The sequence below is a fragment of the Carcharodon carcharias genome, chromosome 17 (assembly GCF_017639515.1).
Source record: "Carcharodon carcharias isolate sCarCar2 chromosome 17, sCarCar2.pri, whole genome shotgun sequence".
Taxonomy (NCBI): domain Eukaryota; kingdom Metazoa; phylum Chordata; class Chondrichthyes; order Lamniformes; family Lamnidae; genus Carcharodon; species Carcharodon carcharias.
In genome coordinates this window covers 65,116,764-65,142,643 of record NC_054483.1, presented here as the reverse complement: position 1 = coordinate 65,142,643, position 25,880 = coordinate 65,116,764, and the positions used below count along the sequence as shown (strand labels likewise).

General features: G+C 40.9%; 1 protein-coding gene across 5 annotated transcripts in view; it reads right to left on the bottom strand.

Moving 5' to 3' along the window:
• fam204a (family with sequence similarity 204 member A) overlaps nucleotides 1-25,880 on the bottom strand; it is an 84,017-nt gene that overhangs the window by 48,711 nt on the left and 9,426 nt on the right. For 2 of the 5 annotated variants that reach the window (XM_041210518.1, XM_041210513.1), the window contains exons 2-7: nucleotides 22,166-22,224; nucleotides 21,123-21,249; nucleotides 15,520-15,607; nucleotides 14,588-14,675; nucleotides 13,714-13,816; nucleotides 4,761-4,850 (exon numbers count right to left, since the gene is read on the bottom strand). In XM_041210518.1, the coding sequence (XP_041066452.1) occupies nucleotides 4,761-4,850; nucleotides 13,714-13,816; nucleotides 14,588-14,675; nucleotides 15,520-15,607; nucleotides 21,123-21,249; nucleotides 22,166-22,197 (528 nt within the window). In that variant the 5' untranslated portion in view covers nucleotides 22,198-22,224. The remainder of the gene's footprint in view (nucleotides 1-4,760; nucleotides 4,851-13,713; nucleotides 13,817-14,587; nucleotides 14,676-15,519; nucleotides 15,608-21,122; nucleotides 21,250-22,165; nucleotides 22,225-25,880) is intronic. The other 3 variants (XM_041210517.1, XM_041210515.1, XM_041210514.1) reach the window with 3 other exon arrangements.

Genomic DNA, 25,880 nt, shown 5'->3' with positions numbered 1-25,880 from the left:
GATTTTAAAGACTCCCCAGTGCTATTTATATGGCTCCCGAGCTTGGTACATAGTGGATACTAGGTGAGTGGGCATGGATAATGTATGGGAAGCCTGGGAGGTATGAGGGATTTTTTTATTCATTCATGGGATATGAGTACACTGGCTAGGTGAGCATTTCTTGCCCATCCCTAATTGCCCTTGAGAAGGTGGTGGTGAGCTGGCTTCTGAACCACTGCAGTCCATGTGGTGTTGGTATACCCACAGTGCTATTAGGGAGGGAGCTCCAGGATTTTGACCCAGCGACAGTGAAGGAACGTTGTTATATTTCCAAGTCAGGATGGTGAGTGGCTTGGAAGGGAACATCCAGGTGGTGGTATTCGTATGTGTCTGCTGCCCTTATCCTTCTAGATGGTAGCAGTCATGGGTTTGAAAGGTGCTAAGGAGGCTTGGTGAGTTGCTGCAGTGCATCTTGTAGATGGCACACACTGCTGCCAATGTGCATCAGTGGTGCAGGGAGTGTATGTTTGTGGATGGGTGCCAATCAAGTGGGCTGCTTTGTCCTGGATGGTGTCAAGCTTCTTCAGTGTTGTTAGAGCTGCACTCATCCAGGCAAGTGGAGAGTATTCCATCACACTCCTGACTTGTGCCTTATAGATGGTGGACAGGCTCCAGGGCATCAGGAGGTGAGTTATTCACTGCAGGATTCCTAGCTTCTGACCTGCTCTTGTAGTCACTGCATTTATATGGTTAGTCCAGTTCAGCTTCTGGTCACTGGTAACCCCTAGGATGTTGACAGTGAAGGATTCAGCAATGGTAATGCAGTTGAATGTCAAGGGGCAATGGTTAAATTCTCTCTTGTTGGAGATGGCCATTACCTGTCACTTGTGTGGTGTGAAGTTATCTGCCGCTTGTCAGCCCAAGCCTGGATCTTATCCAGGTCTTGCTGCATTTGGACATGGGCTCTTCAGACATTGACAGCTTCAGTATCTGAGGAGTCGCAAATGGTGATGAACATTGTGCATTTACCAGCAATCATCCCCAATTCTGACCTTATGATGGAAGCAAGGTCATTGACAGAACTGCTGAAGGTGCTTGGGCATAGAACACTACCCTGGGGAACTCCTGCAGTGATGTCCTGGAACTGAGATGACAGCCACAACCATCTTCCTTTGTGCTAGGTATGACTCCAACTAGTGAGGAATTTTCCCACTGACTCCAGTTTTGCTAGGGCTCCTTGATGCCACACTTGGTCAAATGCTGCTTTGATGTGAAGGGCAGTCACTCTCACCTCACCTCTGGAGTTCAGCTTTTTGTCCATGTTTGAACCAAGGCTGTAATGAGGTCAGGAGCTGAGTGGCCCTGGAACCCAAACTGGGCATCAGTGAGCAGGTTATTGCTAAGCAAGTGCTGGTTGGCAGCACTGTTGATGACCCCTTCCATTACTTTACTGATGATGGAGAGTAGACTGATGGCTGGCTTGCATTTGTTTAGGTTATTTGGATTTGCTTTTTGTGTACAGAACATACCTGGGCAATTTTCCACATAACCGAGTAGATGCCAGTGTTGTAACTGCACTGGAACACAAGCCTTCAGTACTATTGCCGGAATGTTGTAAAGGTCTATAGCCTTTACAGTGTCCACTGCCTTCAGTCGTTTCTTGATATCACAGGGAGTGAATCGAATTGGCGGAAGATTGGCATCTGTGATGCTGGGGACCTTTGAAGGAGGCCAAGATAATCATCAACTTGGCACTTCTGGCTGAAGATTGTTGCAGATGTTTTATCTTTTGCATTGATGTGTTGGGCTCCCTCTCATTGAGGATGGGATATTTGTGGAGCCTTCTCCTCCAGTGGGTTGTTTAATTGTCCACCACCATTCATGAGTGGATGTGGCAGGACTGCAGAGCTTAGATCTGATCCGTTGGTTGTGGAATCGCTTAGCTCAGTCTATCACTTGCTGCTTATGCGGTTTGGCATGCATATAGTCCTGTGTTGTAGCTTCACCAGGTTGACATTCCATTTTTCGGTATGCCTGGTGCTACTACTGGCATGCCATCCTACACTCTTCACTGAACCAGGATTGATCCCCTGGCTTGGTGGTAATGGTAGAGTTGGGGATATGCCAGGCCATGAGGTTACCGATTGTGGTTAGTACAATTCTGGTGCTGCTGATGATCCACAGTGCCTCATGGTTGCCCAGTCTCAAGTTGCTAGATCTGTTTGAAATCTATCCAATTTAGCACGGTGGTAGTGCCACACAACATGATGGAGGGTATCCTCAATGAGAAGAAGGGATTTCATCTCCACAAAGACTGTGTGGTAGTGCCATGAAAATATAATAATTCTCATATTTTGTGATTTATTGAAAAGTGGGTTTGGATAGTTTCTGTGTGTATGTGCCTGTCTGTGTGGGATTTAATTGAATTGGAGGCAGCTGGTCTGGAGGCGATCATTCATCAGCAAGAAGCTAGGTTTGAAATGCTAAATACATAAACATGGCCGAGGTCTTAGAATGTGAGGTGTAAGGAAATTTGCATTTGAAGATAAATTACATTAGTTACCAAGGAGTTGGTAAAATGTTATACCTAGACAGAAGAAGCTAAGCCAAACAGTTTGTTTATTTTCCCCAAAGCTTACTAATAAAATTAGTAATATGAAAAGATTTATATTATGAGAAGGGTAAAGTTCCAAAGACATATTGGAACAATAGAATTTTCATTAAAAAGGGAGAGACATGATTAAAGGAGATGAGGCTATATGTCAGAGTAGAAAGAAATCTAAGATCTAACACAAGTGTGAAAAGCCTCAGTGCATCAAGTTGCTGTCTACAGGAACCAAAGTGGAGAAAACTCCCTTTGAATTCCACTGTCCAGGGTATTGTGTTGCTTTGCCTGGATCTGTTCAAATCTATTTGTTTTTACTCTTGCCTTAACAAAGGTGTAACTGGGAGTCAGATTAATTAGGGTTTTAGGAGTTATTATAGTAGTAATTTGTAGACCTATGTATGTGCTTGAAATCTTCTCTTCTGTTAACAAATGTTTAAGTTTTTAGTTTTAAGTTTAGTTTTCTAAAAACCTCTGAATTCGTGGTAGTCCCATTACTTCTGAATTCAGGACATGCATCGCGAAGTAAAATACAAATCGCAAAACATTTGTGACTGCGTGATCAAGTTTCTCTCGTGGATTTGATCCGTCTGGCACACATCATCTGCCACTTCATAACAGTGGTCACTTCTACTTACAGTGTCATGGTCAGATGCATTTGTGGCAGGCAGATTGGTGAGGATCAGGTCAAGTATGTTTTTCCCTCACCACCTGCCGCAGACCCAGTCTAGCAGCTATGTCCTGTAGGATTTGCTCAGCTCGGTCAGTAGTGGTGCTACCCAGCCGCTCTTTGTGATGGACATTGAAGTCCCCCACCCAGAGTACATCCTGTGTCCTTGCTACCTTTTGTGCTTCCTCCAAGTGGTGTTCAGCGTGGAGGAGTACTGATTCATCAGCTGAATGGGGGCAGTACGTGGTAATCAGCAGATTTCCTTGCCCATCTTTGACCTGATGCCCTGATGTTGAGAACGCCAAGTCAACTCCTTCCCTAGTGCATACCACTATATCACCACTGCTGCTGGGTCTGTCTTGCCTGTGGGACAGGACATACCCAGGATGGTGATGGTGGTGAGTGGGACATTGTAAGGGACATTGTCTGTGAGCATGGCTAGGTCAGGCTGATGGTTGACTAGTCTGAGACACAGCTCTCCAAATTTTAGCATTAGCCCCCAGATGTTAGTAAGGAGGACTTTGCAGTGTTGACAGGGCCGAGTTCGCCTTTGTTGTTTCCAGTGCCTAGGTCGATGCCGGGTGGTCCATCCAGTTCCATTCCTTTTTATTGGCTTTTTAGCGAATTGACACAACTGACTGGCTTGCCAGGCCATTGCAGAGGACAGTTAAGAGTCAATCACATTGCTGTGGATCTGGAGTCACATGTAGGTCAGGTAAGGACACCAGATTTCCTTTCCTAAAGGACATTAGTGAACCAGATTGGTTTTTACGACAACCGATGATAGTTTCATGGTGACCATCAGATTTTTAATCCCAGATTTTTATTGAATTAAAAGTTCACCATCTGCCTTGGTTGGATTTGAACCCAGGTCCCCCAAGCATTACCCTGGGTGTCTGGGTTACTAGCCCAGCTACAAAACCACTACGCCACTGCCTCCTCCTACGGGGGAGGGGGCGTGGGACATGTGAGGGGTATGGAAAGGGCATGGGGTATGGAGGATAGACGGGGGAATGGAGGGTGCACGAGAGATATGATGGGGGATGGGGAGATAGGCAGGAGCATGGAGGAGGCATGGGACATATATGGGGACATGGATCAGGAATGAGGGGTATGCAGGGGGCAGGAGCGTGAGCAGGGGGCTTAAGGGGAGGGTGTAACAACCATAGATAGAACTGGGTTGGTCTCGCTAAACCGAGGTGGGCTTCTAACCAACCAGCTTCGGCATCTGCCGGTCTCCATTCCCACTTCGGGCCTGCACCAGGAGGGGGTGGCCCTGGCTCCAGCTTGCACCTGACTGTTGGAGACAAAAATTCGGGCGAATGGGTTGACTTTCCAAAGTCGGGAAGGTGACTTGCCCTTCCTGAACCAAAGGGGAAAATTCAGCCTTACTCTCCAAGATACTCTAAACAACTTCAATATTTGTTTCTTTTTATGGAAAAGTTAAATAAATATTAACATAATTTATCAGGATAAAATCTCCTAACTTGTGGTTTAGCAGCTTACCTCACGAACAGCTAGGCTGTCACTCAGTTTCTCTGCTTCTTCTATATCCCCTGTAGCAATGGCCTTGTCAAGGTTTTTTTCTAGGTTTGTCTGAAAGAGCAATTTAATAAGTGAATTGCAAATAACAGCATGTAAAACTTCAGCCACCTGAGGCTACAGTTGGTAATGATTAAAAAAAAAATTTACACAAGAAAATATTATGAACAACCAGGTGTGACTTGTAAATAAAGCAGCATTAGTTATTGTCAACTATCTTGCACCTATAACAATATTAATGATTTTTCATTAGCTACTATTTCCATCCCTCTCCCCTGCAACAAACAAGATTAAGCCAGGCTGTTTGCAACCTTGATGCCACATACGGTCCCAAGATCAGCTTCCAACCTTATATTTGTTCAATCGCTGGGACCACCAACTTCCATCTCTGTAACATCGCCCCACCTCAGCACACCTGCTGCTGAAGCCCTCATTCATGTCACCTTTACCTCTAGACTTGATTATTCCAATGCACTCTTGGCCGGTCTTCCACGTTCTACCCTCTGTAAACTTGTGACCATCCAAAACTCTGCAACCCATGTTTTCACTCGCAACAGTTCAATTCACCCATCACTCTTTTGCTCATTGATCTATATTGGCTCCCAGTCAAGAGCGCCTTCACTTTAAAATTCTCATTCATGTTTTCAAATTCCTCCATGGGCTTGTCCTTCCCCATCTCTGTAATCTCCTCCAGCTCCACAACCTTCCGAAATATCTGTACTCCTCTAATTCTGGCCTCTTGAGCATCCCTGATTTTAGTGGCTCGACCATTACTGGCCACAGCTTCAACTGCCTAGGCCCGAGGCTCTAGAGTACCCTACTTACACCTCTTTACCTTCCTACCTCCCTCTCCTCCTTTAAAACACTCCTTTAAACCTACTTCTTTGTCCAAGCTTTTGGTCATCTGACCTAATATCTCCTTATGTGACTGTCACATTTTGTTTTATAATGCTCCTGTGAAGCACTTGGGGAAGTTTTACTACATTAGAGGTGCTATATAAATATAAGTTGTTGTTATTTGGTGCTGAAGTCCCAGGAAACTCCTTCCCATATTGCAACACACTGCAGTGACTTCTTCAGCCCCAAATTTCTATTTTCAAAGTGTAAAACCTCCTCAACAACTAGCAAAAGGTTCATTTTAATAAATTTAACAGGAAAAAGTCAGAACTTTTTTTTGCAAACAAAATGGGCCAGCCAAATATAAGAATAAATCTGCACTGTTCTCACAGCACTCTCATGTCCGGGTATTTCTTACCAGCCAATGATGGATCTGTATCACTGTGCAATATTTACAAAGATGATGTTATATATAAGCAATATTTAACAGTAGCAAGACAAGTCAATATTCCTGTACTTCAGATTCAATTGTGTTACTGATCTACTAGTTATCATTTCATATCCAGGATGTGAACATTGGGAGCTGATAATTTGATGCACGATGTTCAAGCAATCTTATGCTTTAGTTATTCCATTCCTGCCCTAATTTTTCTCAATGCACAGGGTTCTTACCTCAAGACATTGGAAAGAGATTTAAATCATCACATGATAGCTGACATAAAATGTTTAAATGATAGTGTGATGGATGAATTTCTGCAATCTGCACTTTACTGAACCAGTTTTAATCTGTTCTGCATCAATCATATCTTTAGCACTTGTCTATCAATTCAGTCCCTGCAGCAGATCCAGTTCTTTTTTTTTACAATACCATTAAGGTGACGCGAAACACTCTGATTAACACGGGCAACCTGTATTCAGGTCTTAAAGTGTCTAAATATTTAACTCTGGTATGTAGTTGTGTGTTATTAAACTATCCTGCATGGGGAAGACTGCAAGTGGCGACAAGACAAAGCAATGGTGAAATGCGAATGAGCAGAAATGTGCTAATGTGAAGAGAAAACTCCCTTTAGCCAGGGTTTTCCAAACCCACATTCACTTACGGTAAGCTTTCTATATGTGTGTCTGTATAGATGTAGGCACTAGCATATGAACGACAAGAAACATGGTGCTTAAGACAAATGATTTTCATAAACATTCCTGAAGCATATGACGTACTGTGCAACAGCCTTTATTGCATCAGTACAGCAAAATGTAACTTCCTTCCCTCAATTCATTATTTTCCAATAATATTTAGAAAAGAACAGCCTAGAAATCAGATCATGCTTATCAGTCCTTCAACTCATCTTATACTATAAAATTGAAGTGACTTTTATTTTACTGTTGAGGTTAAGATTCAAATTTTCTTCTAATAAATGTTTAAAAGGTACAAATCTTGTCCAGAACATGTAAGTCATGCAGCCGGATTCTGATGAAAATAATCTCATTGAGAATTTTTCTAAGCTTTAGCAGTCCAGGGAAGTCAAAATTAAATTTTTACTCTGCCAAAATCTGCTTAGCTTCAGGAAAAGCAACACATTTAACACTCACTTGTTTTCTAAATAAACTGGAACATATTTATCATAATAAATGCTTCAAAGTCAACCAATTACACATTAACAAGTGCAGTAACTTGCATTTATATAGCATTTTAATGTAGCAAAATGTCACAAGGCGCTTAGCAAGATCATTAATATCAAAAACATTTTTAAGTCCAAGTCATAGAAGAACTTTACAGGACAGCTTGGTCAAAGAGGTTGGTTTTATGGAGCGTCTTAAAGGAGAGAGAGGTAAAGAGGCAGGGAGGTTTAGGATGAGAATTCTAGAATTTAGGGCCTAGGTAGCTGAAAACATGATTGCCATTGGTGGAGCAATTGCACAAGAGGCCAGAATTGGAAGAGTGCAGAAATTTCAAATGGCTGTAGGGCTGCAGAATGTTAAGACAGGGAGGGGAAGGATCATGGATGGATTTGAAAACAAGGATGAGGATGTTAAAATTGAGGTCTTGTCAGACCAGGAGCCAGTGTAGATCAGCAAGCACATGGGTGATGTGTAAACGAGACTTAGTCCACTAAGATATGGGCAGCAGAGTTCTGGATGAGCACAAGTTTGGGTAGGGTAGAAGGTGGTAACCCAGCTAGGAGAATACTGTAATAGTCAAGTCTAGAGATAACAAAGGCAAGGATGAGTGGTTCCAGCAGTAGGTGAGTTGGAGTTGGGTGACGTTACGGAGATGGAAGTAGGCAGTCTTGGTGATGGAGCAGATATGTGGTTGGAACCTCACCTCGGGTCAAACACGACGCCAATGTTGTGAACAGTCTGGCTCAGCTCAATGTTGAAGGAATGGAGTTTGCGGCAGGGATCAAAGGCAATGTCTTCAATCCGATTAAATATTAGGAAGGGGAAATTTCTGCTCATCCAATATTGGAAAGGCAGTGTGACAAATCATGGACAGAGAGGTCAAGAGGATTGATCCTGATATACAGCTGAGTGTCATCAGCATTCATGTGGAACCTGATTGTGTTTTTGGATGATATAGATGACTGATAGCCTGTAGATGAGAAATAGAACAGGGCCAAAGATAAATTGGTGGGGAAATCCAAAAGCGATGATGTAGGAACAGGAAGGGAAGCCACTGGGACTGATTCTCTAACTATGATAAGATCATAAGACTTAGCTGCCGGAGCAGAAATAGGCCATTCAGGCCATCGAGTCTGCTCCGCCATTCAATGAGATCATGGCTGATCTGATAATCCTCAATTCCACTTTCCTGCCTTTTCCCCATAACCCTTGATTCTCCTACTGATTAAAAATCTGTCTATCTCAGCCTTGAGTACACTTAACAACCCAGTCTCTGCAGTCCTCTGTGGTAAAGAATTCCACAGATTCACTACCCACTGAGAGAAGAAATTCCTCCTCAACTCTGTTTTAAACAGGCAACCCCTTACTCTGAGATTATGCCCTCTGGTCTTAGACTCTTCCACAAAAGAAACAATCTCTCAGCATCTACCCTGTCAAGCTCCCTAAGAATCTTATATGTTTCAATAAGGTCACCTTTCATTCTTCTAAACTCCAATGAGAACAGGCCCAACCTACTCAACCTCAGCTCATAAGAAAATCCCTCCATACCCGTGATCAACCTAGTGAACCGCCTCTGGACTGCCTCCAATGCCAGTATATTGTTCCTTGGATAAGGGAACCAAAACTGTTCACAGTATTCTCGGTGTGGCCTAACTTGTGCCCTGAATAGTTTTGGCAAGGCTTCCCTGTTTTTATACTCCATTCCTGCTGAAAAAAAGGTCAACATTTCATTTGCCTTCCCTATTACCTACTGCACTTGTATGCTAGTTTTTTTCTAATTCATGCACGAGGATGTCCAAATCCTTCTGTACTGCAGCTTTCTGCATTCTTTCTCCATTTAAATAATATTCAGCTCCTCTATTTTTCCTGTCAAAGTGCATAACCTCACATTTTCTCACATTATATTCCATCTGCCAAGTTTCTGCCCACTCACTTAACCTCACCACTTGCTTCCCACTTATTTTTGTGCCATCCGCAAGCTTGGCGATAGTACATTCACTTCCCTCATCTAAGTCATTAATATATATTGTAAATAATTGTGGCCCCAGCACTGATCTCTGTGGCACTCCACTAGTTACAGGTTGCCCTCTTATCCCAACTCTGTCTTGGTTAGCCAATCCTCTATGCATGCTAATATACTACCCCCAACACCATGGGCTCTTATCTTATTATGTAGCCTTATGTGCAGTACCTTATTGAACGCCTTTTGGAAATCCAAATATATTACATCTACTGGTTTCCCTTTATCTATCCTGCTTGTTACCCCCTCAGAATTCTAATAAATTTTTCAGGCATGATTTCCCATTCATGAGATATGCTGACTCTGTTTGATTATATTATGTATTTCTAAATGCTCTACTATTATATCCTTTATAATAGACTCTAACATTTTCCCAATGACAGACGTTAAGCTAACTGGTCTATAGTCGCCAGTTTTTTGTCTACCGCCCTTTCTGAATAAGGATGTTGCATTGGCAGTTTTCCAATCCTCTGGGATTTCTCCAGAATCTCAGGGTTCTTGGAAGATTACTGCCGGTGCATCCACTATCTCTGTAGCTACTTCCTATAATATCCTAGGATGCAACCCATCAGGTCCGGGGGACATTGGCCTTTAGCCCATTGGTTTCCCTACTACTTTCTCTCTAGTGATAGTTATTATATTTATTTCTTCCCCCCTTTTTCCCCTTGATTTAGTATTTTTGGAATGCTGTTAGTGTTTTCTACCTAAAAGGCTGATGCAAAGTATTTATTCAATTCCTCTGTCATTTCCTGGTTCCCCATTATTATTTCCCCAGTCTCATTTTCTAAGGGGCCTATGCTCATTTTAGCCTCTCTCTTCCTTTTTATACATTTAAAGAAGCTCTTACTGTCTGTTTTTATATTACTTGCTAGTTTACCCACAAAGTTTATTTTCTCCCTCTTTATTTTTTTTTGGTATCTTTTGTTGGTTTTTAAAACTTTTCCAATCCTCTGGGTTACCACTAATCTTTGCCACATGGTATGTTTTTTCTTTGAATTTGATACTGTCATGAAAGTATAACAATTCTCATAATATTGTGATTTATTGTAAACATAGGTAAATAATGGTGTTTGGATGGTTTCTCTGTGTGTATGTGCATGCTTGTGAGATTTAGTGAATCGGAGACAGTTGGTTTAGCGGCTTTGGGTTATCAAAAAGAAGCTAGGTTTGAAATGCTAAATATGTAAACATGGCTGAGGTTTTAGAATGTGAGGTGTGAGGAAAATTTGCATTTATAGATAAATTAGGTTAGTTTGAACTTCAAAGAGATGGTAGGATGTTACATTTAGCCAGAAGAAGCTAAGTTAAAGTGTGTTTATTTTTCCTAAAGGTTACTGATAATATGAGCACTATGAAAGATTTATGTTATGAGAAAGATACATTTCAAAAGACATATCAGAACAATGGAATTTGCTTTAAAAGGGAGAAACATGCATAAAGGAGATGAGGCTATGTGTCAGAGCAGAAGGCATTCTAAGATCTAACGCAAGTGTGAAAAGTCTCCAGCCTCTGCATCAAGTTGCTGTCGATAGGAACCGAAGCTGAGAAAACTTACTTTGAATTTCACTGTCCAGAGCATTGTTTTGCCTGGGTCTATTTAAGTATATTTGTTTTTACTGTTACCTTAACATGGGTGTAACCGGAAGTCAGATTAATTAGGAGTTACCATAGTAGTAATTTGTAGACTTATGTATATGATTGCCCACTTCAAACTGTCTGACTATAGTACGGGATAGTGAGAAAAGGCAAATCAAAAATCGTTCTGGGGGGAATAGCTGCAAGACAATATGTATCATCCTGTTCCACAAGCCAGCAATTAGCCTTTCCCATGTGGTGGAGTTTTTCTTAGTGTTTTGAAGGAAGTTGATTTATATCAGATCTATTTTAGGTCTGAGAAGACAGTCTAAATGAGTGTTGCATTCCGACCTGCCAACCGATGCATGATCAGTTCTCTGCCTAAGGAAAGGCCAACAAAGTATTATTACTGGGTACACATCTTCTGAGCAATCCATAAACTTGTGTTGGCATTAGAAGACCTGGGGCTAGGCGTTTTGTTAAGAGAGAGATGACATGGAAGTGAACGGCTATAAAATGGGCAGGAGAGGTAAGATTTTAAAAAAAACTTTGTTTGGAGTATATCTGCTCCCAATGCATTCCTCTAGTCATTAAATTCAACACAGATAATGATGAAATGCTTGACACATGTACACACGTGAAACTGACAACTGAGGAAACAGTCACTTTCTCAGGCTGAACAAGATTTTGTAATCTTGCCATTCTGTTCAATCCTAAGAAGAGTTTTAAATGAGATACCCTATTCATCACAAAGACGGCTTACTTTCAATTCTGCAACACTGCCTGCCTTCACCCTTCAGCCCCTTACACATGGGCTGGATTTCATGGGGGAAGGAAAGTCAGTCTCAAACTTTCCAACTTTTAAAAAGCCTGCCCCACAGTAATAACAGGCTGGGGGCACACTGAATAAACACAGGGTCGGACTTGCGCCTCTCAGTGGACAGGAAGTTCCACCCTCAAGGACTGCTGGGTAATCTGATTGGCCGGTAGCACTAGCAGTCCCAGCAACACCAGAGCTCAGTAGTGGGCACTGCTGGGAGTACAAGGAGACCCTGGGAAGAAGAAAGCGACCGGAGCCAGGTACATCCCGGGCTTTTAGAGCAGGGAGGGGTTGGAAAGCCTGGGGGTTTGTGGGGGGAGCAGGTGGGAAAGAACAAAGGTTGCAGAGAGTGCCCCCAGTGCACAGAGGGCAACCTCACTTGATGAGCACCACCACCCCCCCCATCCCCCACCTACTTCTTTCCTGCCTTTTCAAAGCTGTTTCAAAAATGGCTTTTGCACTCAGGCCCGCCTGTCACTGCCCAGTGTTTCTTGGCAGTGGAGGTGGATTGAGCCCCTTAACTGCCATTTAATTGGGCAGTTAAGGGCCTTAATACACCTAAGAGGTGGCAGCTTAGTGGCCACCTTACCCACTCACCACATCACCCCACCCTATCATTTTATGGGAAACAGGTTGGGGATGGGCGGAAAGGTGGTGTGCTGGGCAATGGACATATTTTACATGCCCACCCACGCCCCCACTGAAAACACAGCTGGCAAGGGGCCGTAAAATCCAACCCTATGTCTTTTCCACCCCCATATTCAATTGCTCTAATGCTCCCCTTGCTGGCTTTCCATCCTCCATCTTCCATCAATTTGGACTGTCCCACACTCAACAACAACTTGCATTTATACAGCACCTTTAATGTAGTAAAACATCTCAAGATGCTTCAAAAGAGTGCTTCAAACAAAAACTACGCCAGAAGAACTGATACTGGGGCAAATGGCCAAAAGCTTAGCCAAGAAGTAGGTTTTAAGGAGTTTTAAAGGAGAAACAAGAAGCAGAATAACATAGAAAAATTTATGGCACAAAAGGAGGCCATTCAATGGATAAGTTTAGGGGCGGAATTTCAGAGTCAAAGGCCTGTGTAGCTGATAAGATACTCATGAGGCCAGAATTGGAGCAACACAGGTACTTAGGAGAGGAGGACTGGATGAGGTTACAGAGATAGGGAGGTGGCAAGGCCATGGAGGAATTTGTAAACAAGGATGAGAATCTTTTTAAATTGAAGCATTGCTTAACTGGGTATCAATGTAGGTCTATATAAGTCCTATGTTCCTATGTCAGAAAACACATGACTGATGTGTGAACCGCACTTGGTGCGAATTAGGAAACAAGCTCATCGAAGACGCGTGCTCAAGTTTATGGAAGGTGAAAAATGGGAGGCAATCCAGGAGTTTGCTGAAATAGTCAAATCTAGAGACAACAAAGGCATGGATAAGGGTTTCAGCAGCAGCAGAGCTGAGGCACGAACAGACTCAGGTGATGTTACAGAGGTAGAAGTAGGCGGTTTCGGCGATGGTGTGGGTATGTGGTATAAAGGTCATCTCGGGTTCAAATACAACATCAAGGTTGCAAACAGTCTGATTTGTGCTCAGACTCTGCTGTCTGAGCCATGTCCTGAACTAAACCTCACTTGTCCATCATCCTTGTTCTGTCTCCCCATCTTTCAGTGCACTAACTGCAAAATCCCTGCCTTTGTCCAGAAATATCATCAAGACCTTGCTTCAACCCATCTCTATGATTTCTCCCAGCTCTGTATCTTCTCTATGTGCTCTGCTCTTCTGGCCCCAGCCTTCTACTTTTTTGCACACCCTTTCCAAACTTTTACATTTCTAAAACTCATCTCCTAGACCTAGGGCTCAGTCACCTCCTCCTAATTCTCCATTCCTGGCTCTGTATCTGTATTTCAAAAGATTATTCATGAACCAGCTTGGGATTTTTTTTTTGCAGAGCTGTAAGACATTACCTAATTGCAATGTGTTATTGATCCAAGATCAAATTAATGAATACAAATTGTAGGATTAGATAAACAAATATTTTATTACCTTTGAAGGAGATGCACTGCAAGCAGGAATCTCAAATCTATCATTTGCTCCAAAGTATTGTTTTAGTTCATTCCAGTGGGCCTCTCGGACATTCAACTGACTGCTAAAAGCAAGCACAACTTCCATGTTATCAGCATAGTACTCATTACAATTTATTAATTTCTTTTACAAATTTAGTTACTGTCATCCTATATACTTGTGCTTAAAGGTAATTCCTCAAACAAGTTGCTTATTTTCTGCTCAAGAATAACTTTAAAATCAAAGAAAATCTCAAAATGATTTGCATTAGCTAACTAAAATCAAGAGATTAGTAATACAGTGGTTATGTTAATGGACTAGTAAGCAAGAGGTCTGGACTAATGATCCAGAGACCTGAGTTCAAATTCCATCTTGGCAGCTGAGGAATTTAAATTTAGTTAATAAATAAATCTTGAATAAAAAAATTGTATCAGTATTGGTGACCATGTAACTACTGGATTGTTGTTAAAAAATAATTTGGTTCATTAATGCCCTTTAGGGGCATTTAGGGAAGAAAATCTGCTGTCCTATGTGAGTGCAGGCCCACAGTAATGTAGTTGACTCTGAACTGCCCGCTGAAATGGCCTAGCAAGCCACTCAGTTAAAGGCAATTAGGGATCAGCACACACATCTTATGAATGTGGAAAAAAATCCTAAAAATCTTAGCAATGAAACTGAGGATTTCATTTGTGAAATTGTCTTCAGGAAAAATGAATATTGTATTCTTTGAAACAAAATCTTTTGATTTATTCTGTTATAATTGAAGTTGGAACTTGGCAGACATAATTATATTAGATTATCAAATAATTGTCAACAAGACTGAAAAAAATCAGTTACGTTAATTCCATTTAAGCACCTTTTATTCAGAGTCTTCTGCTCTTGCTCAGATTTCCGCTTTTTGATGGAGGATTCCTCACCAGTCCTTCCTACATTTGTCATGCATTCTGTGTGAGAATAATCCATGTTGTACACAAATTCATAATTACTGTAATCCAGAAAACTTTTGTGATGCTGACATTAACTTTTCCATTTGGCTAATTTTTGAGTAAACCTGCAAGTGACAACTAAATAGAGTGAAAGGGAGTACTGTCTATTTTGAAATATTCACATGGGCAATCCCTCAATTATTACCATCTTTACAAAATGCAATGACTATCAAGGTGAAGGAAAAAGAGGCTTATTGTTCCACATAGTCTCAATTTTTAATTATTTTAATTTATTAAAGCACTCATCGTCTATTTAATCTTTTTTGTAATTGTGGACACCTATTGGAAACTACTGTTCTGTATTAATCAGTGTAAATGAGAGCTAATATTATCAATATGCCACTAATAAATTATCAATGAAAATGCATACTTAAAATGAGTCATTTCTTAAATTGGCAGTGATGTTTCCTTGTGTAGAACAACTGTGGGGGGGACTTTGCAAGCTAAAGTTCTGCAGTTCCACTCAAATGCACCTTGGCTCTGTTTCTCAAGTAGTCTAGATGACAGATGCATAATCATAGATTTACTCTAGTTGGTTTAGAGGAAGAGTGAGACTGGTCAGATTAGAGCTGTGTAGTGGCAACTTCAACCAAGAATATAACTGCAACAAAATGTTTTAGATAAATTACAAGCTTATCTAAAAAAAAGTAAAAACAAAGCATTTCAGTCTCAATTATTTTTCTCAGAAATTGTAGCTAGAATAATGTAAGAGCACAATCGGTTGGCAATGTCATTAGTAATTCACTAATTAGTGTCATTCACTAAAAGAAGTAAAGTGAAGAATTTCCTGATCATGCCATACCTGCACCAGCAGCTTTTCGTCTACGTCTATCCTCTTTAAACGATGTTTTAGTTATGGAGTTCCTTCTCTCTTTCAATTCCTGAAATTTCTAATAAAAGATTAATATCAATGTTAAAGCAAAAAAGCAATAACTTGCTCATTATATTATTAGGACAACTCAGTGTAAATTGGGTTGGAGTTTATTTCACAAATGTGAGTGAATAGCAGGTATTTCACCAGTAAAACAACTGTTCATTTAATCACTTGTGATAGACGGACAATATATACAAATAATTCTAATGTCAATGGGATTAAACAAACTGATTTCTAGCTTTTACACAGGGAAGTGAGATTAAGGCAATGTGTAACTGAGGATAGAGACCAGAAAGATCCCAGGTTTGATCTCCACTTTTTGCTGGAGTAGCATACCTTAAACAAGGTGGTACTGGGCGAGGAGGAGAAACCACTCATCCCTTTTCAGTGCCCACCACTGGAAACTACACTTGTGAAAGCTAAGGGAGAGATGATCAAGCTTACTTATTATACTTCTACTTTCATCTGCTCCTTTTGAATAGTATCCAAACACTGTCTAGACTTACACTTGAAGAATTCCCACTTGAACAAGCTTATATACTAGAGGTGGCCAGACTTTCTGAACATTAGAGCCATTTACGTTAATCTCCAGACGCTCGAGAGCCGCAAGACAAAGACAAGCTTTATAGATCCATTTTATGACTGATGCACAAATTTACATGTTCTCCCTCCTCAATCTGCCCCAACATACTCAGTCATGTCCTCCCTCCCTCCCTCCCATCCCATTCCTCACTTGTGCCCTTATTCCCCATTCAGCCACAGTCACTCATCCCTTTCTCCTATTCCACCCTCCCCCTGACCTGGATTTTGCCACCTTTTCTGGATGTAGGAAAGCTGGAGTGGAGAGAAGCAGCTGTCAGGGCCTCCAGGGCTCAAACCCCAGGCTCCGATTCTCAGCTTACTCCCATCCCTGGCTCTGCTCTTGACCTGCACTCCCTCCCCGCACCTTTGGCTTTGTTCTTTGTTGGTTTGACATGTGTAAGTTTAAATAAAGGGAAATAAAAACTTTTAAAATATGTTCCCTCATGTGCCACTGTCACATAAGCTGGGACATGTGAAAGAATTATTTTTTAACATTTTTATTGACTTTTAAAACACTTTATGAAACCTCATCCCGCTCGGGGATGAGGTTTATGAAAAATGCGAAGGTCGCCTGGGCTCTTCACCTGCCTGCCAACCTTAAGGTTGGACAGGCAGCTCAGCTAATTGAATTAATTACTATTTAAATAGCCTTAATAGGCCTTTGGCAGTTTGGCAGTCGCACAGCCGACTCCGTGCGCGCCCGCCGAACTGAAAATCTAAATGGTGCGCGGTGATGTCGGGACACCTGCCTAACATCACCGCGCATCATTTTACACGTCGGCGTGTGGGGCCCGCCTCCACGCTCAGAGAATTCTGCCCTTGGGTTTCCTAAAGGTATTTGAAAAGGTGTCACATAAAAGGTTAATACACAAGATAAGGACTCATTGATTTGAGGATAATATATCAGCATGGATAGAAGATTGGTTAATGCACAGGATGCAAAGTGTGTTGATAAACGGGGAATTTTCTAGTTGGCAGGCTGTGACTAGCGGGATGCTGCAAGTATCAGTGCTGGGGCCACAGCTATTTACAATCTATATTAACGACTTAGACCAAGCGACAGGGAGTAATGTAACTAGGTTTGCTGATGGTGCAAAATCAGTTAGGAATGTAAACTGTGAGGAGGACATAAAGATACTGTAAAAGAGATATAGACAGGTTAAGTGAGTGGACAACAAGGTGGCAGATGGAGTATAATGTGAAGGAAGTGTGAGGTTATTCACTTTGGCAGCAAGATAGAAAAGCAGAACATTTTTCAAAAGGCCTGAAACATGTACATGCTGATGGTCAGAGAGAGTTGGGTGTACTTGTACAAGGAACATAACAATTAAGCATGTGGGTACAGCAAGCAATTAGGAAGGTAACCGGCATGCTGAACTTTATTGCAAAGGGACTGAAGTATAAGAATAAGGAAGTCTTGCTACAATTGTACATCTGCAGTACTATATGTTGTTTCAATCCCCATATTTAAGGAAAGGTATATTTGTATTGGAGGCAATGCACTAAAGATTCACTAGATTGGTTCCTGGGTTGAGAGGTTTGCCTTATAATGAGGCTGAGTAAACTGGGCCTATACTCTCTAGAGTTTAGAAGAATGAGAGGTGACCTCATTGAAACGTGCAAAATTCTTAAGAGGCTTGATAGGATAGACACTAAAAGGTTGCTTTCCCTGGCAGGGGAATCTAGAACAAAGGGCTCAGTCTCAGGATAAATGACTGATTATTTAGGACCGAGATGTGGAGAATTTTTTCTCTCAAACGTTGGGGGGGTGGGAATATGACCTACTCCTGCTCCTATTTCTTATGCTCTTAAGTTCTTACATTCTCAATGACTCTCTTGTCACTTCAATGGATGAATGTTCAGCGAAAAAAACAAAGACCAGTTTAAAGTTTAGGCTGTCATCGTCTCACGTGTGACATTAGGCCAATCATGCTTGATGTGCATAACCAATTGTAAATACTGCATATGGAGTCAGTGTTGGAGGGCTGGATGGAAGCATTGCCTTTGTGTCATGCCCACTTGACTCTGTTCCCCTCAAATGTCAAAATTGCGTAATGACAGAGGGCAGAATTTTGCCCTCGGTTGGCGGGCAAGCCCCATCTGCTCGGCGGCAGGCAGGCAGCCAAACTCCGCTGCCGAAACGGGGCCTGCTGCCATTTTGAGTGGGCGAGCCAATTAAGGCCCACCTAGTGGCCTGCCCAACAGGAAGCGCTATGTGCTTCCTGTGTGTGTGTGTGTGTGTGTGTGTGTGTGTGTGTGTGTGTGTGTGTGTGTGTGTGTGTGCGCGTGTGTGGGCGGGGAGGGGGGGGTGTGTGGAGGGATTCCCCATCTGTCAAAGTGCGCTCTTTCACGCATGGGCGCAAAAGAGCACACTGCTCCCTGAGACTAGGTGCTGTCTCAGGGAGATTACTGACAGTCTAAAAAACTTCAAAAATAGAAAAATTTAAAAATTAACATGTCCCCCTCATGTGACAGTGTCACACAAGATGGGACATGTTAATAAATATCACGTAAAATTTATTAAAGTTTTTAAAAACGGACATGAAACCTTATCCCGCCAGTGGGCTCCTGAACTGCCTGCCAGCCTTAAGGTTGGACGGGCAGGGTCTTTAATTATCTTAATTACCGTGTCAATGGCCTCAATTGGCCATTGATAGGTCGGCATGCGGACAGCTGATTTCGCTGTCCGTCTGCCTTCCTAAAGATTTAAATGGACAGGATGACTTCGGGGGTTCCTCCCGACGTCATTTTTCTGTTGGTGAGCGGGCCCTGCCCCCAAATCACCGACGGGAAAATTCAGGCCAGAGGCTTTTCCATTTGGTCATTTTGCCCCATGTATTGGGATCCAGCTTGCAAGCTCTGAGGTTGTCTTTATATCCATGTTTGGGATGTCCTATGGTGCAGGTTCCTATACTCATCTGACTGTAGAGTACTGCCTTTGCTATACGGGAATCCTCCATGAGAACCACGAGTGATCCAGCAAAGCTGAGCTCTGATGAGCATGCTCTCTATGCCAGCTATGCAGCATTTTGCAAGAATCTCATCTTATGTTCTTATATTCAAGCTTTTCATTAATCAAACATAACTATGAAGCTGTAGAGCACTTTTCTCACTCTGTATCTTGAATACTACATTCAGTTCTAGTCACCGAGGGACTAAGGAACCATCTAAACATTGGAAGCATTACAGAACACAGCCAATAAGCATGTGGAAAGGTTAGAATTCTCAGACTCTGCAATCCCTAAAGGAGGCAACTTAGAAGTTGACTACAAAGCTAAGGTCAGGAATGTTTAGATGAGCGCAGCTACAACAACATACAAGAAATTCAACAACGGTTGCCAGCTATGATTAAAAGTATTCCTGGAGGTTTCATCACATGGATTTCCCCCATGCTTCAGCCATTAGCCACCAACATATCGGTCTTTGTGACGTAATGCCTTCCTAAGTCAGTTGGAAAGCAAAAAGACTCATTACCCAATTGAATGATGCTTGACTGTCAGCCAAAAAACCTTCATTGCCCATTTTTAGTATTGCTATACATAGTAAAGAGAAATGTTCAAAGAAAATGCCAAAAAAACCATAGTTTTTAATGCCCTTGTTATGACCAATGCAGTTGGTAAAGCGGAGTTATTTAAAAATCCCAGAGGGAAACTTTAAACAACTGTCATAATCTATAATTTCAAGCTTTATGTTTGAGTTGCAACTCTAAATTCAGTAATCAGACCACCAGTTCGAGGCTTTACTTACATTAAACTAAATGAAACTTTTTATTATTTCACACAGATTAAAATATATAATTTACACATGGTTTCAAATTACTACTTTTGATAACTTTTAAATTCCCAAATGCTCCATTAAGGCAACAACAACCCATAGACTTAACCAGACACCAGGCAAAGCATTTTCACCTTACAAATTCAAAATGAAGTTCTTTTCACTTTGCTATGGAGCCAGTTGGACGCTTACAGCTGCCTTTTGATCTCACATTGCCTCTGCTCTGCACACCCAAAAACTGCTAATGTTATACCTACCATCCCCATTGAATGTTAATTCTCATTGTATCAATAACCTCTGAACTGATAACAATAAAACCCCTTTCATAATACCAATTTTATTAGTAATATAAACATATTGCTTGGTATCTGCTAGACTGGTGTCAAGTTTTCACCCCACTTCTTGAATGCTCTATTCAAAAAATGCAAATGCACACTATCTCTTTTCCATATCAAAATTAGTACACATCAAAGCACCCAGACTAGCTGGCTTTAATCCAATTAAGACACACCCACAGACTAAACCTCTATTTTAAAAGAAAAGGTATTTTCCAATAACATTCTCTACATTAATAGCTTCATGGCAGTCCTGATGATTTTTCTCCAAGGCTGCACACAGCTGTGTCCTGGAGATTGATCTTCAATCCCTGGAGACACCAGGCCAATCACTTGGCAATTCCAAGTTCAATATCATGCAGGTCAGAGCAGTTTGTTTAAAATATCCCAATCAATTCACTCAATATTAACTCCTTCCATCACTACTGCACTGTGGCTGCAGTGGGTACTGTCTACAGGATGAACTGCAGTTTACTTCAATACCACCTCCTTCCCCAAGCAAAGAACCATCAAAGAACAAGAACAGCAATGTTGTGGGGACACTATCATCACCTTGTTTAACCTAGCTTAGATGTATATTGCTGTCCCTTCATCACTACTGATATGTGGAATTGCCTACCAGTCATTTGCAGTATTCTTATGCAGTCAATAGCCATTTAGTATTTTAATTTGTCACCATCATGTTTTTAAACATGTAAAATGACAATGTGGACCCAAAGGAAAATAACTGTATTGTATGTTTACTGGTTTGAGTAGCATTTAATATGAAGCATATTAGTACAGGTAAAACATCATACAACTTTGGAACGATTATTTAAACCATACAATTAAAAACCATACCTTCCACAGTTGCAGAGAAACTCCGGCTGGACACTCTTCAGATACATCTTTCAAATCTTCCGCAGCTTTCTTTTCTTTCCAGTAGGTATCCACATTATTTCCATTGCTACTCTGTCCTGCTGACATACTGAAAAAAAGATGACATATAAACAGTGGGGCAATGGGAAACATTGAAAGGAAATGAGACACAGTAATTTCCCATAAAATCATGCAAGAAAGAGGAGTAGAATTTCTTGGAGAGAAAACACTTTACAAATGTGTTTTTGGAAGCTGACATACCTGTTTCGCACACATCCTTACCAAACATTTCTGCAAAACAGTATTCAAATACTTCAGTTGATAAACGCCTGAGGGGCTGTATCAGCTAACCTTTCCAGTAACCGCAGGTCATCACATTTAATAGACCCCAGGGCAAATTTCACCATAAGTACTGGGTTCCAGCTCCACAAAGTTTTACATAATTTTGTAAATTCAAGGTCTACTCTACTAGAACATGCAAATTAAAGCTTAGCTGCAGACATAAAACATATAAAATAGCTTTATATTAAAATATAAGAGGGTTACAATTACTAAACTATTAATAATTGTGTGTAATACAACATAATTTATGTAATTTGAGACTATTTTTAACAACATGATATACATGTACTACAAAGGATGTTTTCACTTCACAGCACAGCAAACAGGTTTGAGGTATATTACAAGATTATAAGATAATGAATAGTGCTTTGAAGTTTGAATTATTTGTGTAATCGGCAAAATCCTGAGATTCAGTTCCACCCTCAAATATATTCATAAACTTTTTGATTTATTTCATTCTCCTTTGTAATTCTTCCTTGTTCTTCTTCCCTTGGGACAAACCAACCTAGGTCTGAAACTCACTGTATTGATGTAAATTCATTATTTCTTCTCTTGGTGGTGTGGTGCATTGCTACATTGACACGTGCTAATGAGCTATATATTCATAGGAGATTTCTGTAATCCAATATATATATATATATATATATATTTACAATTACAACATGTAGATGAAGTGCTCTTACCAGTTAGGTTGTTGGTCTGTGGAATCCGTCATTATGGGCAGTTTTCTTGTACAAAGTGCCTTGAATAAAAAGACCAAATTTATAGCATACACATTCTCACTGAATTGAATTCTAATTTGAACAATGGGGTATTGAACACACTAATACTTTAAAAGGAGAATATTTCATTGGGTGTGATGTGGCATCGAGCTTCCTTTGAAGCTGGTACATTTATTTTCATGACAGGAGAGGGTTAGGAACAAGTTACAAACTTCATGAAAAGAGAAAAATGATCTAGCTGATAGAATTAACTTGCATTGATAAAGCATCTTTCACATTCTCAGCATGTTCCAGAGCACTGCACACAACTGAATAATTTTTGAAGCAATTTGTGAACAAGGTCTTGTAAATACAAAGTGAAATAACTAACCAACTGCATTTTTTGATGGTTTTGGTTGAGAGATAAATGTTGGTCAATGCACTTGGAGAACACCATGTTCTTCTAGGAACAGTGCAATGAGATCTGTTACCCTCATTTGAACAGGTGGATAGGGCTTTGGCTTAATATCTTATCTGAAAGACAGCACTTCCAACTGTTCTTGGTACTTCATGGAACTGCCAGATTAGATTATGTCCTCAAGTCCTGCTCTGTTGGCTTGAAATTCCAAGTTTCTGAATCAAAGGTGACACAGTACTACGACAGTACGAACAGTAAAATAACAGTTTTTCCCATTCGGCACGTGGACTGTAATTTTCTTCTTTGTGACTGCTTTTTGAGTCTGTGGTGTAGCTGTCTGATTAGTTGCAAAACAAAAATAACCCATCACCCATGAGAGTGTTTGGTCATCAAGCTGTTATACTTTTGGAACAGCAGTCCAGAGATAGAAATCTCAAATCTTTCCACAACAAATTGTGAAACTAAACTCTGTAAATCTGGTAATTTGTGGGCTAGTACCAAACAAATTATCATGAAGATTGCTGGGTTGCTGATAAAACCCAACTCAACTGAACTCTCAAACTCTGTGCTGCTAGCCCAGTACCACAACCACTAGGCTACCATACATTAGTGAGTCCATAAAGTTAATTAAGCAGAATCTTCCCCTTCTGAATCAATGCTGACTGCTGTTTACCAAATTATAATGTACATAATCCTCAAATTTACTCCTGATGATCAATTTCTTTATTTTACACAGAATTCAAGTTAGGACTAATGTCTAGGTTTCTAGGCCTGAATTTTCATCGAGTGAGAGTGACTTGGGAGCCCTTTGAAAATGGCAGCCAGGACCCTATTCCAGAATTCCTGACCCCATTTCCAGAGTTTCCAATTTTTGGGAGGGCCTTTTAAGGTTGTGGGCTGGTTCGGGCTGTGAGCCCTCCAGACCTGGTCAGCTCCACTGCGGGTATAGGCATGTCCTAGTCCTCTGCAATTTTCATGGAGTTGGGCTAGATTTTCAATGTGATATGGTTCCCATCACCTCAGATGTGTCACAGAATATGTTCACATGAGGGAATCTTTTAAAAAGTAAGTTCAAAAGGTCCTCCCTATGGTTCCACATGCTCCCCATGCCAAGGTATTCCCCCCACTCACTCTCTATAGCCCCTCATGACCCCAATCCAAGGTATACCTTCCAAACAACCCCTATGGTCCTATCATGCCAAGTTTTGCACCCCCCTCCCACACCAAGTCAAACAACCCCTATGGCTCCTCATGGCTGCCATGCTAAAGTATGCTCCCCAAGCAACCCCTATGGCCCTTCATGCCAAAGTATAGCACTTCCTTATAAACCATTCATCCACCAAACACTATGTAGAACCAATGAACACTATAGTGATAGTAAGATGTCTAAAAATAGCTTTTAAAAAAAGTCATTCATTGATAACTTTTTACTTTTCTTAAAAAAACTCCATTTTACTACGGGGCAATAGAAACATCAATCATCCAGACCCTGAAATTTTCAATAGCTGAAACTGCAAAAAACATGAAACCTCTACTTTGTCTAAACAAACATTTTGAAATTGACAGCATGGATCAAAGCCAGAGCTGTCAATCAAGCAATGTTTTCTCTGGGGGTTGGGGGGGTGGGGGGGGTGTTCTCAGGTGTTTCAACAAGCTAATGGATTTCTGGGCTTTCAACCGAGCCTCAAAAGCTCAGGCATTCATTACAGTACTAGGGGAAGAGGAAACAATCAATCTTTTGTTGCTCTCCTGATTGCCTATTGTGTTAATATTCTATTGTTCTTTTCAATGATTATAGCTGGTAAATCTGCATGTGTCATTGTCGCAAAACAGGATTAGACTCAACTGTAAAGCCCCTACAGTTGAACAGCCTTCCATCACTCACTATTCAGGCTAACACATGCAGAATAGCCACTTTGGTATGGTGCTAGAGGATTATTGATGAAGGGTACAGATCTGAAATATCAGAATGGTCTGTTTTCTTTTATGAGTATTGAGGGTGAAACCATGTGTGAATTTGCTGTTTCAGGAAAGGAGGCGAGAAAACCAAATGGAGAAGTAACAAAGGCAGCCTAGCTATACCAAGCCAAATGTCCTTCTGATATCACCCACAAAACTAAGTACCATAACAAATGTGCCGCCTCATTACATATACGAATAGCTTCCCTTGCAGTGTAATAATCTTAAACCATCTTTGACTGCTCCCACATCCAACGTTGATGGGGCATTTGCATAATTGCTTGAATTTTCACAGAAACTGAAACTTGAATTTAAGAATTAATTTATATTCACTGTAATAAGTTAATTGTCAGAACAATTGCCGTTTGATTTAGAGTTTCATTGTTAACCCTTTTGTCAACAAAATCTTGATTTGAATGGATTGCTCGCTGGGCATTTTTCACCTGCCCTGTTAAGCTATTAATAATTTAAACAAATCCATTGTACAATGGCGCAGCAGTCCTGAATCAGATGATTGCAGCTCAGTAGGGATTTCCAAGAAAAAAATAAAACTGTCCGAGTTCTATAAACTAAAGAAAATTTCAAGAAGAATTTCATAACCAGCAGAGCTCAGTGCTCTGAGAACATCAATAATTCCAGAATATACTGGAAATTCACAATAGTCAATCAGCATCTGTAAAGAATACAGACATGTCAAAGCATTTTGGGTGACTACAGACAAAGGAAACAATCAGTACATCATAACCAATCTCGAATAGGTAGGAGGTAGCTAATGGTATCCCACAAGGTTCTGTGCAGGGACCTCAACTATTTAATATATTTATTAATGACATTTGGTGCAATAGAAAGTCATATATTGAGACGGTCGATGAAGCAAAGATTGGTGGTATTGTACGTAGTGATATAATAGGAAAGAGATAATCATAGATTATATGACCATGAAAAAATATGGCAGAGATTTCAATGTGGGGAGGGGGGGCGTCATCCATTTTGGACCAAGAAAGGATAGATTGATAATTATTTAAAATTTGAAAAGCTAGGAACAGCGGCGGGGTCCAAAGAAATTTTGGGGTCCACGTACAGACCATTAAAATGTAATAGCTAGGTACAAAAAATAATCAAAAGGGCTAATGAAGTGCTGGCCTTTATAACTAGTGGGTTGGAATATAAAAAGGGAATACGTTTTACTGCAGCTTTATAAAACCCTGGCTAGACCACATCTGAGCCACACAGGGTGGATAGGTGAGAAACTTTTACTGCTTGTGGGAGAGTCTTCAAAAAAAAGAGACATAATTTTAAAATCAAAGCCAGGCCATTCAT